Here is a 14,783-nt window from a genome sequence, read left to right as displayed (position 1 = left end):
GGCAGTGTTGAGTCTATGGGCAGTGTTGAGTCTATGGGCAGTGTTGAGTCTATGGGCAGTGTTTAGTCTATGTGCAGTGTTGAGTCTATGGGCAGTGTTGAGTCTATGGGCAGTGTTGAGTCTATGGGCAGTGTTGAGTCTATGGGCAGTGTTGAATCTATGGGCAGTGTTGAGTCTATGGGCAGTGTTGAGTCTATGGGCAGCGTTGAGCCTATGGGCAGTGTTGAGTCTATGGGCAGTGTTGAGTCTATGGGCAGTGTTGAGTCCATGGGCAGTGTTGAGTCCATGGGCAGTGTTGAATCTATGGGCAGTGTTGAGTCTATGGGCAGTGTTGAATCTATGGGCAGTGTTGAGTCTATGGGCAGTGTTGAGTCTATGGGCAGTGTTGAGTCTATGGGCAGTGTTGAGTCTATGGGCAGTTTTGAGTCTATGTGCAGTGTTGAGTCTATGTGCAGTGTTGAGTCTATGGGCAGTGTTGAGTCTATGGGCAGTGTTGAGTCTATGGGCAGTGTTGAGTCTATTGGCAGTGTTGAGTCTATTGGCAGTGTTGAGTCTATGGGCAGTGTTGAGTCTATGGGCAGTGTTGAGTCTATGGGCAGTGTTGAGTCTATGGGCAGTGTTGAGTCCATGGGCAGTGTTGAGTCCATGGGCAGTGTTGAGTCTATGGGCAGTGTTGAGTCTATGGGCAGTGTTGAGTCTATGTGCAGTGTTGAGTCCATGGGCAGTGTTGAGTCCATGGGCAGTGTTGAGTCTATGGGCAGTGTTGAGTCTATGGGCAGGGTTGAGTCTATGGGCAGTGTTGAGTCTATGGGCAGTGTTGAGTCTATGGGCAGTGTTGAGTCTATGGGCAGTGTTGAGTCTATGGGCAGTGTTGAGTCTATGGGCAGTGTTGAGTCTATGGGCAGTGTTGAGTCTATGGGCAGTGTTTAGTCTATGTGCAGTGTTGAGTCTATGGGCAGTGTTGAGTCTATGGGCAGTGTTGAGTCTATGGGCAGTGTTGAGTCTATGGGCAGTGTTGAATCTATGGGCAGTGTTGAGTCTATGGGCAGTGTTGAGTCTATGGGCAGCGTTGAGCCTATGGGCAGTGTTGAGTCTATGGGCAGTGTTGAGTCTATGTGCAGTGTTGAGTCTATGGGCAGTGTTGAGTCTAAGGGCAGTGTTCAGTCTATGGGCAGTGTTGAGTCTATGGGCAGTGTTGAGTCTATGTGCAGTGTTGAGTCTATGGGCAGTGTTGAGTCTATGTGCAGTGTTGAGTCTATGGGCAGTGTTGAGTCTATGGGCAGTGTTGAGTCTATGGGCAGTGTTGAGTCTATGGGCAGTGTTGAGTCTATGGGCAGTGTTGAGTCTATGGGCAGTGTTGAGTCTATGGGCAGTGTTGAGTCTATGGACAGTGTTGAATCTATGGGCAGTGTTGAGTCTATGGGCAGTGTTGAGTCTATGGGCAATGTTGAGTCTATGGGCAGTGTTGAGTCTATGGGCAGTGTTGAGTCCATGGGCAGTGTTGAGTCTATGGGCAGTGTTGAGTCTGTGGGCAGTGTTGAGTCTATGGGCAGTGTTGAGTCTATGGGCAGTGTTGAGTCTATGGACAGTGTTGAATCTATGGGCAGTGTTGAGTCTATGGGCAGTGTTGAGTCTATGGGCAGTGTTGAGTCTATGGGCAGTGTTGAGTCTATGGGCAGTGTTGAGTCTATGGGCAGTGTTGAGTCTATGGGCAGTGTTGAATCTATGGGCAGTGTTGAGTCTATGGGCAGTGTTGAGTCTATGGGCAGTGTTGAGTCTATGGGCAGTGTTGAGTCTATGGGCAGTGTTGAGTCTATGGGCAGTGTTGAGTCTATGGGCAGTGTTGAGTCTATGGGCAGTGTTGAGTCTATGGGCAGTGTTGAGTCCATGGGCAGTGTTGAGTCCATGGGCAGTGTTGAGTCTATGGGCAGTGTTGAGTCTATGGGCAGTGTTGAGTCTATGGACAGTGTTGAATCTATGGGCAGTGTTGAGTCTAGGGGCAGTGTTGAGTCTATGGGCAATGTTGAGTCTATGGGCAGTGTTGAGTCTATGGGCAGTGTTGAGTCTATGGGCAGTGTTGAGTCTATGGGCAGTGTTGAGTCTATGGTGCAGTGTTGAGTCTATGGGCAGTGTTGAGTCTGTGGACAGTGTTGAGTCCATGGGCAGTGTTGAGTCCATGGGCAGTGTTGAGTCTATGGGCAGTGTTGAGTCTATGGGCAGTGTTGAGTCTATGGGCAGTGTTGAGTCTATGGGCAGTGTTGAGTCTATGGGCAGTGTTGAGTCTATGTGCAGTGTTGAGTCTATGGGCAGTGTTGAGTCTATGGGCAGTGTTGAGTCTATGGGCAGTGTTGAGTCTATGGGCAGTGTTGAGTCTATGGGCAGTGTTGAGTCTATGGGCAGTGTTGAGTCTATGGGCAGTGTTGAGTCTATGGGCAGTGTTGAGTCTATGGGCAGTGTTGAGTCTATGGGCAGTGTTGAGTCTATGGGCAGTGTTGAGTCTATGGGCAGTGTTGAGTCTATGTGCAGTGTTGAGTCTATGGGCAGTGTTGAGTCTAAGGGCAGTGTTGAGTCTATGGGCAGTGTTGAGTCTATGTGCAGTGTTGAGTCTATAGGCAGTGTTGAGTCTATGGGCCGTGTTGAGTCTATGGGCAGTGTTGAGTCTATGGGCAGTGTTGAGTCTATGTGCAGTGTTGAGTCTATGGGCAGTGTTGAGTCTAAGGGCAGTATTGAGTCTATGGGCAGTGTTGAGTCTATGGGCAGTGTTGAGTCTATGGGCAGTGTTGAGTCTATGGGCAGTGTTGAGTCTATGGGCAGTGTTGAGTCTATGGACAGTGTTGAGTCTATGGGCAGTGTTGAGTCCATGGGCAGTGTTGAGTCCATGGGCAGTGTTGAGTCTATGGGCAGTGTTGAGTCTATGGGCAGTGTTGAGTCTATGGGCAGTGTTGAGTCTATGGGCAGTGTTGAGTCTATGGGCAGTGTTGAGTCTATGTGCAGTGTTGAGTCTATGGGCAGTGTTGAGTCTATGGGCAGTGTTGAGGCTATGGGCAGTGTTGAGTCTATGGGCAGTGTTGAGTCTATGGGCAGTGTTGAGTCAATGGGCAGTGTTGAGTCTATGGGCAGTGTTGAGTCTATGGGCAGTGTTGAGTCTATGGGCAGTGTTGAGTCTATGTACATTGTTGAGTCTATGGGCAGTGTTGAGTCTATGGGCAGTGTTGAGTCTATGGGCAGTGTTGAGTCTATGGGCAGTGTTGAGTCTATGGGCAGTGTTGAGTCTATGGGCAGTGTTGAGTCTATGGACAGTGTTGAGTCTATGTGCAGTGTTGAGTCCATGGGCAGTGTTGAGTCCATGGGCAGTGTTGAGTCTATGGGCAGTGTTGAGTCTATGGGCAGTGTTGAGTCTATGGGCAGTGTTGAGTCTATAGGCAGTGTTGAGTCTATGGGCAGTGTTGAGTCTATGTGCAGTGTTGAGTCTATGGGCAGTGTTGAGTCTATGGGCAGTGTTGAGTCTATGGGCAGTGTTGAGTCTATGGGCAGTGTTGAGTCTATGGGCAGTGTTGAGTCTATGGGCAGTGTTGAGTCTATGGGCAGTGTTGAGTCTATGGGCAGTGTTGAGTCTATGGGCAGTGTTGAGTCTATGTGCAGTGTTGAGTCTATGGGCAGTGTTGAGTCTATGGGCAGTGTTGAGTCTATGGGCAGTGTTGAGTCTATGGGCAGTGTTGAGTCTATGGGCAGTGTTGAGTCTATGGGCAGTGTTGAGTCTATGGGCAGTGTTGAATCTATGGGCAGTGTTGAGTCTATGGGCAGTGTTGAGTCTATGGGCAGTGTTGAGCCTATGGACAGTGTTGAGTCTTTGGGCAGTGTTGAGTCTATGGGCAGTGTAGAGTCTATGTACAGTGTTGAGTCTATGGGCATTGTTGAGTCTATGGGCAGTGTTGAGTCTATGGGCAGTGTTGAGTCTATGGGCAGTGTTGAGTCCATGGGCAGTGTTGAGTCCATGGGCAGTGTTGAATCTATGGGCAGTGTTGAGTCTATGGGCAGTGTTGAGTCTATGGGCAGTGTTGAGTCTATGGGCAGTGTTGAGTCTATGGGCAGTGTTGAGTCTATGGGCAGTGTTGAGTCTGTGGGCAGTGTTGAGTCTATGGGCAGTGTTGAGTCTATGGGCAGTGTTGAGTCTATGGACAGTGTTGAATCTATGGGCAGTGTTGAGTCTATGGGCAGTGTTGAGTCTATGGGCAATGTTGAGTCTATGGGCAGTGTTGAGTCTATGGGCAGTGTTGAGTCTATGGGCAGTGTTGAGTCTATGGGCAGTGTTGAGTCTATGGGCAGTGTTGAGTCTATGGGCAGTGTTGAGTCTATGTGCAGTGTTGCGTCTATGGGCAGTGTTGAGTCTAAGGGCAGTGTTGAGTCTATGGGCAGTGTTGAGTCTATGTGCAGTGTTGAGTCTATGGGCAGTGTTGAGTCTATGGGCAGTGTTGAGTCTATGGGCAGTGTTGAGTCTATGGGCAGTGTTGAGTCTAGGTGCAGTGTTGAGTCTATGGGCAGTGTTGAGTCTAAGGGCAGTGTTGAGTCTATGGGCAGTGTTGAGTCTATGTGCAGTGTTGAGTCTATGGGCAGTGTTGAGTCTATGGGCAGTGTTGAACTATGGGCAGTGTTGAGTCTATGGGCAGTGTTGAGTCTATGGGCAATATTGAGTCTATGGGCAATGTTGAGTCTATGGGCAGTGCTGCTTAATGTACGGGGGAAGTTTATTCGAGTGGTAGGGTGCAAGGAGTGAGAAAGATCGAAACGAGACTGTGCACACAGAGAAGGAAGGACAGAGAGAGAGACAGATAATGAATGTATCTACTTATGCGACCATATAAGTACTGCTTATACTCGTACGACAATATTCATCATGTTTACGTAGTGACAATATATTTAAGAAATAACTGACAATTTTTATGCCGAGCAATCTCCCCTCTGTAACTTCATAAAACATTTTGCCACCAATTTGCAGGATACGACTAACCAAATAAGACACGCTATTATCCTCCGCCATTGATAGCTAAATCAACCATGGCGTCAAACCTAATGCTCGCATTCTGAAAGCAACAGCTTGCAACGTTCGTGCGTTTTATACACCAGGGACTACACACAGAGTCAACGCGCCTCTGGAAGCTTTAACAAGCTGTTGGGTCTCATTCATTCATTCATAAAGACAGACGTTCAGGCAGTCACAGCTGTCTCCATTAAAGTAAACACGGACAGCCCTGGCAATCCGTCAATTCGCTGCATCAATCATATATGACGTGGGGTGACAAGAGACATTCTTACCGACTGTGTTCCCCTCGGCACCTTTCACTTGCACCATTGCCTCCTCAGCCACCCCCCTTCCCTTCTAGCCCTGCACCCAATCACAACAAATCTCTGAATCACACACACGCGCCCACATTTTTACCGCGCATAGCAAAATCTTTGTGAGCATTTGGCCACGCTTTTATGCGGTAGAAGTTTGGCTAGCAAGTTCTTCGTGAAATGTCGCTCACGACGGATGTGATGACCGTTTTCGGATTAAGCTGAAACATCGAGATAATTGGGCCTAGATCCGACATTTACGATGGTCTGAAGAAAATATAATTTCGAGTTGATGCTATAGCATAATGTTCGAGGAAGTGACATCACGTATGCGTTTTGTTAAACCAAAAGTGCCATTAAGTGACGGTGATGTAACGTTTGCTTTTCGCGCCCAATTACTCGCGCACCATCCAGCCAGGCAGGAATCCAGGCAGAAAGTCAGCCAGCAAAACTCCCCCCCCCCCCCCCCCATAGTATCGTTTAATTGTGGGCCAGTAGTTACGTAACTATAAGAAGAGAAAATATTTTTTTTTGTTTTACAAACAGTTTTTAAGGCATGTTATGGGCCTTACACGCAGGCTGCAACGTTTGAAGCCCCCTCTACAAAGTTGGCAAAACTCGACGTTAACGTCCTTGTGGTTTGTGGCAAAAACTACACGACAAAAATTCATAAATAATCGTGGGGGGGCCTCGTCTCCAGAGAAACAACAAAGCTGCCAAATTGAATCGAGATTCGACTGTTCTCATTCATGCTGTTCGTTCCGTAAAATAAAGATCGTCCTTTTGCTTAAATTGCCGACGCACCAATAACTATACTGCAACATAATGGCCGTCCAACAATCGCACTTAGATCAAAATGCAAATAATTTGCAGTCATTTTGTCAGTCCACTGCCAGTCATATCGTGGGGGTTGTTTGACCCTACTTCACGATGCCACTCAGTGTGGGGCCGGTTGGTGAAAAGGGGGCCCAAAACCGGTTCAAATATCACTCGCCACAGATGTTAACTTGTGGCCGGAAATTAATCTCAAGTTGCAATGTTCATAGGACCATCTGCATCCCGTATCGTGACAGTCGTGTGTAGTCAGATTCCTCTTACTAAGCGTGCACTTACTCATGCATTACGTTTTGTGTTTAAATGTAAGTCTAACATTCACAAAGGAGGAATCGATGGTGTCATCCGTTTTCGGTTCATGTGAGCAAAGGCGTATCTCGACTCGTCCCAATGGGGGAGGGATGGAGGGGAAGTGAATTTGTTTAAATAGGACCTTACGCACATACACAAACATCCAGTGGCTATTTTTTTTATTCCAGTTATTCAATGTAAGATTGCGTTGTTACATCTACCGTATTACGCCGATTAATAATAAAACACACATTTCACCCCTCCCTGTATTTTAAAGGAACGTTGGCGGTGCGTCTTATAATCCGGTAGCTGTGCGCGTGTGTGTGTGGACCGGCACGGGTTTGTGCGTCTGATTATCCTGAGAATACGGCATCAGTAATCGGATTACTTCTGCAGTTACTTCTCAAAAGTAACTCTGCTCTATCGCCGTGTGGTGGGTATATTTATTCACGATGTATTTATTCACGATGTACTTACAAAAAAAACCGCAGACTACCTGCTGGATCTCCTCTCTGTTTCAAAGAACAAATTTGACCTCAGGTCTTCGCTCATTTACCAGCTTCACATTCCCTATTGCCGTATACAAACTGGAGGAAGGGCCTTTGCTATTGATGCCCCCAGGGTCTGGAATGCTATTGCCAATAAACTGCAACTTGAATCGCTACCAATGAGATCTTCTCTCAAAACTGCTCTAGAGGAGTTGTACACCCCTAGCTGCCACTGCTATTAATTGGCGTAAAATAAAATAAAATATTCGCTCCGGATGACGCTGCAAAGTATTATCTGTATTTTGATTTAGCGTGCTGATTGAAAAAAAAATTGATACTCCGACTGATGCTTCTGTTGTTGTTGAGTAACTCATGCAGCCAGCTATGGCTCTAGGATTTGGTATTACATGTTATTTATGGAGTGTATTGTAAAAATTCGGTCACAGTCCCTATGATCACTGTTACGTTGCAATTATGGCTTTATTTTTTGGCCATTTCGAAAAGTTTTTTGGTTTGGACATGTTTGTTTTGTTGTAGTACGGAGTTAGACTGATGGCCTTAATCTAAGTTTTATTGTGGTTGTTGTTGTTTGACTTGCATCCCACTGGGATTTTTTGCACACAGCGTTGGTGTACGGTGCTTTTTTCAGGAATATTTTGCTGTTTTTTTCATGGATTTTCTGTTTGCACAGTCACATAGTCACTTTAAGATGTTTTCTTGTTCGTGTTTTTGTTTTTTGTTTGTTGTGGTTGCACCCGATTCAAGAGCCGAATGGCTCACAGGGCTAGACCAAAATAAATGAAAAATAAATGAAAAAATGTGTATGTGTGTGTATGTATGTGTGTATATATGTGTATGTATGTGTGTGTATGTGTGTGTATGTATGTGTGTATGTGTGTGTACGTATGTGTGTGTATGTGTGTGTATGTGTGTATGTGTGTATGTGTGTGTATGTGTGTGTGTATGTGTGTGTGTATGTGTGTATGTGTGTGTACGTATGTGTGTGTATGTGTGTGTATGTGTGTATGTGTATGTATGTGTGTGTATGTGTATGTGTGCACGCGAGGCCACCCGGTGCGGTGTATACACACAAAGACGGCCGGGCGTGGTGCTGGCTACCCACACCCTTGTGGGCCCTGCCGATCTTACTAAGCACTTGCCCCAACAGTCTGTTAAAGGCCATATTATGGGGGGTTGGGTGGGAGGGGTCTTTGTGTGAGTCACATGTAAGTAGGATGTGACACACATTAGGCACCTGATTTAAAAAAAAAATCGGACTGCATTTCTCTGTGCGTAACCCTGCGATGCCTGTGTTTCGGAAAGAAAAAAAACAATTATGCGGCCCCTTCACATTTTAGAAACACAAAAAAAAGATCTTTCGATTAATTATCATAACCCTTCTTCTCTGCGATGAATGTGCGAGGCAGGCAGTGATGGAGCGGCCGCAACAACACATGGCTGCTTGCTGTGTGTTGCGAGCGTGGTGGTTTTTTGCTGGCCCGGGATAATTGATCCCACGCGTGTGCGGAGCGCAAGACGATGGTGCAGGGTTCATGGGTACAGTGCACACACATTCCTGCACACAGCCGTTCAGCTCGTTGCATCACAGACGCTCTCAGTCACCGCCTCCCACTTGCAGTGGTGTGTGGGGCGTAACATTAAGGGTTAGGAAGGTACGCATTGGTGAAAGAGGGTAAAATAAACAGTGTACTCAGTGGGTCACACACACAAAGACAAAGACCCCCGTGTGGCATTAACAGACTGTTGGGGCAAGCGCTGTTAGCGAGCACCTATGAAGCCCGGCACGACACACGGCGGGGTGGGTGGCCAGCACCACGCCCGGCCGTCTTTGTCTCCCCAGTGGCGATGATTAAACACGGGGTACTCATTTTAGGCTGAGTCGAACTTGGGGAGGCCCAGGACCGGTTCAGGTAATCGTCACTGGTGTTGGCCGTGAGCTGGAATTGAGTTCGTAACGCAGCATAGCGCTGACCGCTACATTACCGCACCCCACACACGCCCACGTGTACACACACACCCACGTGTACACATACACACGAGTACACACACACATGCCCACGTGCACACACACATACACACGTGTACACACACATGCTCACGTGTACACACACGTGTACACACACACGTATACACATACACACGTACACACACACACGTGTACACACACGTGTACACACACACGTGTACACACACATACACACGTGTACACAAACGTGTACACACACATACACACGTGTATACACACGTGTACACACACATGCCCACGTGTACACACACACACGTGTACACATACACACGTGTACACACACATGCCCACGTGTACACACACATACACACGTGCACACACACATGCCCACGTGTACACACACATACACACGTGTACACACACGCTCACGTGTACACACACGTGTACACACACATACACACGTGTATACACACGTGTACACACACATGCCCACGTGTACACACACGTGTGCACACACACGTGTACACATACACACACGTGTACACACATGCCCACGTGTACACACACATACACACGTGTACACACAAACACGTGTACACATCAATTGATCTCTGACTAAGCACACACGTGCACACACACATGCCCACGTGTACACACACACACATACACACGTGTACACACACGCCCACGTGTACACACACGTGTACACACACGTGTACACACACATACACACGTGTATACACACGTGTACACACACATGCCCACGTGTACACACACGTGTACACACACACGTGTACACATACACACACGTGTACACACATGCCCACGTGTACACACACATACACACGTGTACACACAAACACGTGTACACATCAATTGATCTCTGACTAAGCACACACGTGCACACACACACATGCCCACATGTACACACACACACATACACACGTGTACACACACGCCCACGTGTACACACACGTGTACACACACGCGCGGTGCTCCGGATGTGACGGCAGTGGCCGGGCTGGGTCTCGAGAGGGGAATGGACTCGGGCGAGCCCCGACCACGACGACGATGCCCCCCCAGCCGCAGCCTCAGCGCCGTGAGTTGTGCAGTGGGGGGGGCGAGAGTCGCAGAGAATTAGCGAGGTTGCTGCTGCTGCTGCTACGGCTCCCCTCCACTGCGGCTCTTCAACTCCAGTATCATCAACAGCAGCAGCAGCAGCTTGCCAACACGAAGCCGGTGGGGGCAAGTGTTGTTAGCGAGCTCCTGTTAAGGCGGACGGGGTGCACAAACCCCGAGTGTGGCGGAGTCGGGCTGGGTGGGAGCAGCAGCAGCAGCAGCACACCCAGAGGAGGCACACGGGGGGTGGGGGGGCGTGGGGGACACGCTGGAGAGACAGAGACACGCTGGACAGACAGAGACACGCTGGACAGACAGAGACACGCTAGACAGACAGGGACACGCTGGACAGACAGAGACACGCTAGACAGACAGAGACACGCTGGACAGACAGAGACACGCTGGACAGACAGGGACACGCTGGACAGACAGAGACACGCTAGACAGACAGGGACACGCTAAACAGACAGGGACACGCTGGACAGACAGGGACACGCTGGACAGACAGGGACACGCTGGACAGACAGGGACACGCTGGACAGACAGGGACACGCTGGACAGACAGAGACACGCTAGACAGACAGGGACACGCTAAACAGACAGGGACACGCTAGACAGACAGGGACACGCTGGACAGACAGGGACACGCTGGACAGACAGAGACACGCTAGACAGACAGAGACACGCTAGACAGACAGAGACACGCTAGACAGACAGGGACACGCTGGACAGACAGGGACACGCTAGACAGACAGAGACACGCTGGACAGACAGGGACACGCTGGACAGACAGGGACACGCTAGACAGACAGAGACACGCTGGACAGACAGAGACACGCTAGACAGACAGGGACACGCTGGACAGACAGGGACACGCTGGACAGACAGAGACACGCTAAACAGACAAGGACACGCTAGACAGACAGAGACACGCTGGACAGACAGAGACACGCCGTACAGGGGAGGTGAAACAGACGAACGGCAAGACGAGACGGAAGCGAAGCAAAGTTTAAGATCGGGAGTAGTTGGCATAGCTCTGAGTCACAAAGCAAGAACGGTCACAGAATGAACGCGTCTCGGGTTCACACTTGAGACAAACGTCGTCTCGAAGCTCTTTCCGAAGTGAATTGAGAGAGCCCTGCCTTGATTTATGTACAGGTGAGTCGTCTCGTACGTGAAGTTTATTCATGTCGAAGTTATTTGTCGTCATTGTTGTTATTTAATGGAGTACACGCGTGATAAATGCTGCCCTGTTGCAGCGTTAAAGGTTTGGTTGCTCTTCTGTTGTGTGTGTGTCATGCCGTGTGTGTGTGTTGTGTGTGTGTTTTTTATCAATGTTATGTACAGGCGAGTTATATCTTGTGTCCAGAATGCGCAATGTTGTATGGCCAGGTTGTGTGTCGTACACCCTCCTCCACCCGACACACACATGTCCATGCATGCTGGCGCTTACGTGACTCAACGCGCGCCCACCCACACACGCGCACGTGTGGACCGCTGTGCCCAGATCGTAGTCACGCAGGACACTCGGCACGTGTGGCGGCAGGGCTTGTGTATGGCCGTGTCGGGTGGAGGAGGTTGGACGACACACACACATTTCACTCCCGAGACCCAGAAAATATATATGTAAATTATGAATCGTACATAATATTTGTCGCTAAGAGTCTTATCGTACTTTATGCACGTGCGTGTGGTATTATCCTTTGTCATTTATCTACGGCACAAGGTAGATAATGCTGCCAGTTTAAGTACATCATTGGGTGTGTTATTGTAAGGCCAGTTATGTTTGCGTTTGATGTAGAGGAGTGTTGTTTTTAAGTACAGAACTGTACAGGTTCATGTGTTGCGTACAGGTATATATTACATACGCTATGATTTACGTGTTATTTTATTAATGTATATAGGCGTGTTGGGTTTCATGTTATGGTGCACCTCCGATTAGCGCGGTTGGCTGACGTACGGTGTGAAAGAGGTTCAGCATACAAGTTATGGTACACTCCGTCAGAGCTGTCAACCCACGCGCTCGGTTTACTCGCATTCGTGTCCAGGGACATTTGAGTTTTCAGATCCAGACGGCGTACAGCCGTTTCAATACGTGCAACAATAACAACTATTTTTTTGTCTATGTGTTTGTATTTCTCCCTTTTGGTGGGACGCTGTAGGATGAACGACGTTATCAATACGGTCTGAATTTGTCTGTAATAAGGTAGGGACTGATCAGGGGTTAACAGGTATGCTATGTATACACAGAGTACCGTGTGGTGATATTGTGTTGGTGTCTTATTTGGGGTTATTTATGAGTGTGTTGTGATCTTGTACAGGCGTGTACTCTGCAATTCTGTATGTTCATCGAGAAATATACTCGTGGCTTTGTGCTGTTAAAGATGATTAATGCTCACAAAAACGCGCGAATATAAGGCACAGAGAGACCCACGGCGGAGTCATTTTCAAATGTGGAGTATTATATTGTGAGCAGGTATGTTGTCTTACAGGTGTGTTACGCGTTCTAGGAAGGCACGTCGCTTGTTGTATCCTGCGTTGGGGTATTTTCTTCATGGTGCTGAGCATGTTATGTGTTAAATTGGGATGCATTTTCCGAGAAACCCCTCTTATCCGTGAGTAGACATGCAGATCGTAGAGACAATGAATTATTATCCAGCGGTGACTGTAGGGGGTCGGGGTGGAGTCTCTGGCACGAGCTCATTGTGGTGTTTTCACCACGGTACGGGAGGACGTGGAGCTGAGTGGACTGGCCGATGACTGGTACCAGCGGTGTCAAGATCGGCCTCTGTGGAGGAGGCTCGTGAAGGACGCTACTGGGCAGTTGGAGGTAGTCGCCCTCCAGCAACAACGGAGGGCAGAGGAGCGACGCTCACAACAACGAGCGCCGGATGGATAGAATACTGAAGTTGGCACAGGGGGCACAGCTGGTGTGCATCTCCCAGTCATCTCAGTCGGCCAACCCATAGCACCAGGGTCTGTCCGGAGGCCTGCTGTCAGCGAGTCTTTAACACATGTGGCCTCAAAGTGCACCTAGCCTGGCACAGGCGCCGTGTTGACGTCACCGTCACTTGGTGGCGAATGGCGGGGTATTGGTATTTGGGGTGGAGTGAAAAAAGGGGACCAATCAGAAGTGAGGACCAACGCGGATTATAGGATGACATAGGATGGAATTGTATCTAGGATCAACACAATTTGTGTATAATAGTCGGAGGAAGCTGGAATGCTGCGATACTGCTATCTACAGGTGAACATTCTATGCATACGGACGCCCGTGTCCTGTTCCTGGGGTCGTGTGCACTGCACAGACCGATGACATAACTAAAATAATAACAAAACAGAAACATTTCGCAATACTATTTTTGTCCAAAAATGTGGTCGTCTCTTAGGCATATTTAACAATGTTGGCAGTGCCCAGACAGCCACAACGCACCCACGGTGACTGCGGCCCCTCCCTTGTGAGTCATCACGTGTCGTCCTGTGTGGCTCTGTTTTGTACAGCAGCACGTGACATTCGTTGCGCTCAGTCCTGCACCGAGGTGTCCCTTGAACAGGCTTTGCATGACACACCTGTGATTGTGCACGTTTCAGACATTGAGCTTCTAAGTTGCACGTTTGTGGATCTCAACAGCGAGATGGTATTAACGCTTGACTACTAATCAGGTTCTTCATTGTTGCTACCCCACAATGAAATTGGGTCGGTATTGCTGTCCAGAACACTTCGCGTGAATGCCACTGACAGTATGTCACTGCACATGGAGATGTCTGTAACTGCATATTAAGGAAATTAAACACATCTTCATAATTTAACACGTTTCAATGACAAATCTTAAAAGACAATTACCTTTAGCAGTACGCACATCATTTCTGTTATGAACTGTTATCAATTATCATTTATGTGACGTGGCCCAGCGGTAGCGCATTCTCTGCTTGTCGCAGAGATTAGCGGTTCGAGCCAACCGGCCACCCTGGTTAATACCAGGGCAGGTAAGAACCATTAAATACTACGTGACCTCCACTTCACAGTGGGCGTTAAAGATCCCCTGACGCAATTCGAACCTCCGGCAGATCTCCAATAATCTGCGGCGATATTGGGGGTGGGGTGGAACCGTATCGCAAAACCCGCGGCACTTTGCGGGAGATCCATCATCCATTAAAAGTCACACCGCTGCGGTGTGCTCGGATTAGGGGAGGGATTTGCTGACTCCATCCGCTAAAATATCGCCGATTACAGGAGTAGCGTGGACACGGAACTTGCAGCTAAATCTATTCGCGATAAACTTGTGGATTCCGAGGTTACGCGTTTTTCTGAGACCCAAATGGCACGAATCTGCTATATGGGTCTGTGTTAGGTCAAAAATTACAGGAGTTTGCGGATTATAAAAGCTCAGACTATTGGAGTTCTGCTGTCATAAGCCATTGTGTGACAGCGTCATCGTCCAAATATTGCCAAATTCGAAACATTACCCACAAATTAATCAATTGGAATTGCGTACAGCAATCATTGACCCCTACTGGCGGACGACGAATGCCAGTTTGCAGGCCAGGTGCCAAGTCACTTTGTACCCACAGGGACAGCTGCCACTGGGGGTGCCCTTCCACATATGCGAAATGATGCAAGTCGCTTATCGTGTGTAAAGCACTCTGCAACATCCCAATGTTTCAGGCGCTATATAATTTGTTTCATCAAATTACTTTGGGAAAACACACATGGAGGAGTTTGATTCACC

General features: G+C 48.5%; 1 protein-coding gene across 4 annotated transcripts in view; it reads left to right on the top strand.

The window, feature by feature from the left end:
• The first annotated feature begins 9,905 nt into the window (after positions 1–9,905).
• LOC116949421 (uncharacterized) overlaps positions 9,906–14,783 on the top strand; it is a 44,832-nt gene continuing 39,954 nt past the window's right edge. Inside the window, exon 1 of one of the 4 annotated variants that reach the window (XM_076072000.1) lies at positions 9,906–10,033. In XM_076072000.1, the coding sequence (XP_075928115.1) occupies positions 9,974–10,033 (60 nt within the window). In that variant the 5' untranslated portion in view covers positions 9,906–9,973. The other 3 variants (XM_076072002.1, XM_032966749.2, XM_076072001.1) reach the window with 3 other exon arrangements.

This window comes from Petromyzon marinus, chromosome 36, assembly GCF_048934315.1.
Source record: "Petromyzon marinus isolate PM22_M1 ecotype Great Lakes invasive population chromosome 36, UKy_Petmar_22M1.pri1.0, whole genome shotgun sequence".
Taxonomy (NCBI): Eukaryota; Metazoa; Chordata; class Hyperoartia; order Petromyzontiformes; family Petromyzontidae; genus Petromyzon; species Petromyzon marinus.
The sequence above is the reverse complement of the archived record's forward strand: the minus strand, read 5'-3'. Positions and strand labels throughout refer to the sequence as shown.